The 6,156-nt window shown below is 32.6% G+C and overlaps 1 protein-coding gene across 1 annotated transcript; it reads left to right on the top strand.

The window, feature by feature from the left end:
* Positions 1-2,664: 2,664 nt before the first annotated feature.
* Positions 2,665-4,185, top strand: LOC114293590 (Core-2/I-branching beta-1,6-N-acetylglucosaminyltransferase family protein). The gene has a single exon (XM_028237680.2). The coding sequence runs from the start codon at positions 2,797-2,799 to the stop codon at positions 4,033-4,035; it is 1,239 nt and encodes a 412-aa protein (XP_028093481.1). The 5' UTR covers positions 2,665-2,796; the 3' UTR covers positions 4,036-4,185.
* Positions 4,186-6,156: the final 1,971 nt, after the last annotated feature.

The following is a 6,156-nucleotide window of genomic DNA, read 5'->3' as shown; positions in this document are numbered from 1 at the left end:
CTGATTGGTCATCTTTTAGCTCTCTATTTGTCATGGATCCATTGATCTCTGTTCTGACTGTCACTCCTGTTACCTCTGTTCTGTACTATGGTTATGGTTATTTATTTACATAATTTCTGTATTTTAGTTTCTGTCACTTTAAGTAATTTGTTTATTCAAATTAACTTATGTTAATGTTTCACCTTAAATAACTATTCATGGTTATTTGTGTCCCCTATACTCTTAGCATAATATTCCTCACTATGCTATGTGGTTATTCCTCACTATGCTATGTGGTTATTGTTGTTACCCTTTCGGTTGATGAGATGTAACGAAGACCTGTAACCTCGTATAGTGAGACCCGCACAAGATTTTGATGTAACTCTGTTATTTTGTTTTTCTTTTCTTTCTCTCCCTTCAGTTTTTTTCTGATAGTTTGCCACTGAATAATAAAATACTAAAAGCTCTATGTATGTATTTTCTTTTATCAAAATAGTAGAATGAAGTTAATTTTCTGTTTCATTATTTTCTTACTATCACTCTGCCTCCGCATGTGCCACTTAGTTGAAGACTAAGAATTAATTGGTAAGTCGCGATTCCAGCCCTAAGTCCTAGGGTTGGGTCGTGACAAAACACTCATAAACATGATTTATATTTACAATAATATCACTATCTCAACATTTTTATGATATTTTTTTTTTGTACAAATTTGAATATATGAATATAATTTTTCATTTTTATTTCCATTATTATATCTAGATTAGATCAATTTAATGTAGATATATTTAAAAAATATAAAATTTGTACAAAATATTTTTAAAAAGCAATTCATTGAATACAACAAAATAAGATAATATATTGAATTTTTGTATTTTTATATTTTTTTTGTATTTGGTGAATTTTAAAAAAAAAATCACAAAATATTATGCTTCTTAAATATATATCTAGATTAGGTGTATCTAAAAATAAAAATAAAAAAATTACTTAAAATATTAAAAACAATTCAATAAAAAAAATGAAAAATTAAAAAAAAAAATCAATTTTTTGTGTGCTAAACTAAAGAAGATGATTGTTATTTTCTTTAAAATAATATGAACAAAATATCTGTATTAATTTATTATGTTATATGTATAAAGGCTAATAGGTAAATATGTCATTTTAATTTGACAAGGGGTAAGTGTAATTTTTCAAATGTGAGGGAAAATATATATTGAACAGAAACCTCAAGAGGTGTCAGTATAATTTACCCTAATAATTTTAAGTAATAATTAATTAAGGCTTTGAAATTAAAAACATCTATCAATCAGTCCTATTAACTAGATTTATTCACTTATAGGTCATAAATGATAAATTTCTCACTATAAATTTATTTATAAAAACAAAAGAGCCTCATAAATTTAGGGAGCCACTATTCTCACTCTACTTTATTCTAAATGCACTTTTTTCTTTGCTCCAAATACATTAATATCCTTGAAATTTTGATTTTTTTAGAGAGTATATTTTTTACAGAAAGATATTAATGTAATTATGTATAATAAAAGATAAAGAATGAAATGTACTTGGAGTAACATAAATAGTGCTGCTATTAGCACCACATTAATTATCTTGAATATTCTATTTCTTTGGATCCTCACTTATAAATTCTAAAACCTTTTAAATTTCTTTTCTCCCTCCAAATAATACCAAAATTATTTTTATAAAAACATTTCACCCATTCAGTTGAATGGACACCCCCACACTCCAAAAAGCCTTTATTCCCAAAACCCTAACAAAATCCACGAAAATGATTACTACTTCATCTCAACATATTTGTTCATGGCCTGAGAAAATAAAGATAGAGTTTTTTTTTTTTTTTATTCAAAATTTTCCTTTTGTAGGTTTTGCGGTCGCCACGAATTTCGGTTATTTGTTCTCGAACAAATAAGAAATGTTCGATTACCTGTTCCCAAACAAATGAATAATGTTCGGGCCTATGTTCCCTAATTTCGGTCATATATTCGGAAGTTCAGTCTCAAAAAAATGACGAACAGTTTTTATTATTTATTTTAAGAAACTTATCCTAATAAAGTCAACCTCATCTGGGTTAAGAACATCATTAAAGTTATAAATCTCCTCTGAGCTTTTATTGTTGTACTCCTCTCGCATCATAGAATTATCATTGCCGGAAAGGTTTTCACTCATTGTCATTGCAAAAAAACGTAAGCAATCAAATGGTTGTTACTGTTATCGCAAGAATATTGCCGTTAAAAGGTTTTCAACATTTTGAGAGTTTTGAATGTGAGATTTGAAAAAGATGGATGAGTGGTGATGAAGGTGTGTGCTCTTATAAACCATAACTTATAATGTAGTGGGTGCTTAATTGTGAGATGAGATATTCCAAAATTATTAATATTCTTTTTAATAATTTCATTTGAGATTATTATTGTATTAAAAAAATTAAAAAATAAGAAGTCTAAAAAAATTGATATGATATTAATAATAACACTCAAAATAAAATAAAAATAATGACTTCCTAAATTTATGCTAAATTTATTAATAAAATTTGATGATTGATAAGCTCTAAAATAGAAGCTATTGTATTTAATAAAATTTAATGATTGATAAGCTCTAAAATAGAAGCTATTGTATTTAATTAACTAGATTACAATAACCATTAAAAAAAAAAAAAAAAAAAAAACTAGATTACAATTAATTTAATGCTTTTAACCAACATTAAAACCCGGCCACGGCCACCAAATCCCACTTCACTCTCTCTCTCTCTCTCTCTCTCTACACAGTAGAAACTAGAAAAGAAAAGAATAGAAAAGAAAAAGCACCATGCTATCTCCAACTCCAGTGTCTCTCTTTTGTGCTCTCCTCCTTTGTTTCCCCCTTGCAATAGTCTTCACCATCATCACCCCAACCACCACCACAATCGGCGGCGCCGCCACCACCATCCCCCTCCCCATCACCACCACCAGTTGCGGCGGCGCTACCATTCCAATCCCCATCAGAACCACCACTAACCGAACTAGCGCCACCAACCCATTACCCACATTCAAAAATCCACAAAAGATCAACAACAAAACCACCACTTCCCCACCACCGCCACCATCACGCCGCCGCCACCGCAAATCTCCGGCGGAATCGGACGACGATTCGCTGTTCCGAGTCGCCGCCCGAGTCAATCCGAGTCCAAAATCACCCAAAAAACTAGCCTTCATGTTTCTAACCACCACCCCACTCCCTCTCTCGCCTCTTTGGGAAATCTATTTCAACCATACCCCCCCAAATCTATACAACCTGTACATACACGCCGACCCGACTTTCCCTTACGACCCGCCTTTCTCCGGTGTCTTCTCAAACCGGGTCATACCCTCTTCCAAGCCCACGCGCCGCTACTCCCCGACTCTCATCTCGGCGGCACGTCGTCTTCTTTCCCACGCGCTTCTCCACGACCCATCAAACTCCATGTTCGCCCTTCTCTCCCCTTCTTGTATCCCTCTCCACTCCTTCAATTTCACCTACAAAACCCTCATCCGATCGACCAAAAGCTTCATCGAGATTCTGAAACACGAGGTCGGCGCGTGGGACCGGTGGGCGGCGCGTGGGGAAGATGTGATGATGCCGGAGGTGCCGTTTGGGGATTTCCGAATTGGGTCCCAGTTTTTTGTGTTGACACGTAAGCATGCGAGGATTGTGGTGGGTGACAGGAGGTTGTGGGGAAAGTTCAAGCTACCTTGTCTGAAAGAGGACACGTGTTACCCTGAGGAGCATTACTTCGCTACGCTCATGAGCATGAAGGATCCACGTGGATGCGTTAATGCTACTCTCACCCACGTGGATTGGAGGGGGAGACATGACGGACATCCTCGCACGTACAATGCCTCGGTGGTCGGGCCCAAGTTGATCATGTCCTTGAGAAAGGCGAGGCCCAGGTACGGTTTTGATGGTATCAACGGCTCTGATTCGTCTGTGACCAAACGGCGTGACCCATTTTTGTTTGCCAGGAAGTTCTCAGCGGATTCGATCCAGCCGTTGCTAAGTATGGCAAGTGACGTCATCTTCAAAGATTAGGATGGCAATTTTGTAAATTTATCTTCTTTTTCTTTTTTTTGTTGATAATTTTTAATTTTATAGGTAATAATTTATCAGGGAAGGCGGGACAAACCCATGCTTTTGACTTTAATAGAATTGTGTAATGAAAAATTGCACTTTGCTCCTTCATAGATTACTTATTTTTAGTGTATTTTAACTTTGATCTTTTTATTATTTTTAAGTATCTAATATTTCTAACGGTCAATAATTATCTGCAATTAAACGGAAAAGAATCGTGTTTCACAAACCATGTGGCATCATATCGCACATTAGTTCACGAACTAAACATGATTTCACAAGTCATCTTCCCTTGTTTTTCCACTCACTTTTGATATAAGGCAAATGTCATTTTGACCTTAAATTATTATATTTTATTCACTTTATCTAACAGTAATGATTCATTCATATAAAATTTTCCCTCCCAATTCACATAAATGAGACCTTTATCAGTAAGAAATTAGACAAGGTTCTCATTCGTGTAGATTTTTTAAGAAAAAAAAAATTTATGTGGATAAATTATTAATATTAGTTTAATAACAATCAATATATTTTTGTGACAGAAAATGTCATCATGGGTCAAGTCAACCCAAACTCCGGTGTTTTGAGAAAATAGTTAAAAGTTGATTTTTTGATTTTTTTTTTTTAAATATGTAAAAAAATATGAGAGATAATATGACTCAAAATGGGTTAAAATTTGACTTTTGAATTTTTATTGTCTTCCCAAATTGGCCCTCAATCTATATTTAGGAACAATTTATGTCAAAACTAATTGAACATTGACAAACTATATGTCTTAAAAGAATTAGAAAAGAAATATGATTTTTGATAATGCGTTTTTTAATTTTTTTTAAGATAAATATAATTTGATTGTTTGTTGATATTCAATTAATTATATTGATATTTAATTAATTTAGTATTTTACATAATCTTACATAATAAACGATTCCTCACCGTCACAACAACCAACTAGCTCTCTGGGCATGTTTAATTGGATGGATTAAAGTATGAGATTGAGATTATTAATCCGTAGACTCAATTATCCTATGTTTGTTTTAACATTTTGGTTTAGGATAATTAATCCAATGGATAATTAATCCAACAAATTTGTAAGATTATTAGTAATGAGGTAGGGGTGAGATTATTAATCCAATGGATATTAATCCAATTGGATAGTGAATACCACACCAATTTAATAGGATTATTAATACTTCATTATTAATTTTGTGAATCAAACATGACCTAATGTCTTGTGCCTAAAGTGTAAAATGGAGTAAAATAAATTAAATTAGTCATATGCATAAAGATAAATCTCATTATCTCGAGCTAGGGTTTAAAATAAAATGTAAGAAATTAAACTAATGTTAATCTTTATTTCCCTTCTTTTCATTAGGGGTGAGCATAGTCCGAATCGGACCAGATTGGGGTAAAACCAGGACCAATCCGTTATCTACGGTTTTTGAAAAATTGGAACCAATCCAATCCGTTTAAATCGTGGAACTAATCCATTTAAACACAGATTGGATCAGTTTAGGACCACGGATTTACATAATTAAATAACAAAAAAATATATATAACACTTTAATTTCATAAAAATATAAATATAACACCAAATTAGTTTCACAATAGCAAGATGTCTTTTCATAATAGCGACATATTGTTCTAAAATTTAAACAATCATAAAAAAAACTGGTTCCACCATAAGTATTTAGACCATTACAAATTAACGCTAAAATCTAGCAAATAAAAGTAATAAAAAAAGATATTATGCGAGTTTAGGTTTGGATTTAAGTTTTATATGAAATAAGAGAAGTTACTATGAAGGAGGGTGTATAGTAAAAATATAGACTATTTGTATACGGTCCGAATCGGTTCCAATCCAGAACCGTGGGGTTCAATCCGGAACCAATCCGTGAACTACGGATTTTTAATTTTTCAATCCGGAATCGAACCACGGATTCAAAAAATCAATCCAAACCTACTGGATTGGACTGGACTGGATCGGATTACGAATTTCACGAATTCCTTACTCAGCCCTACTTTTCATAGGGTAAAATTGTATTTTAGTCCTAAAAACTTGATTAAATTTACATACTTTTAATT

This window comes from Camellia sinensis, chromosome 11 (genome assembly GCF_055761805.1).
Source record: "Camellia sinensis isolate YWXY chromosome 11, ASM5576180v1, whole genome shotgun sequence".
Lineage (NCBI taxonomy): Eukaryota > Viridiplantae > Streptophyta > Magnoliopsida > Ericales > Theaceae > Camellia > Camellia sinensis.
Note: the sequence above shows the minus strand (reverse complement) of the source record. Positions and strands in the feature narration are given on the sequence as shown.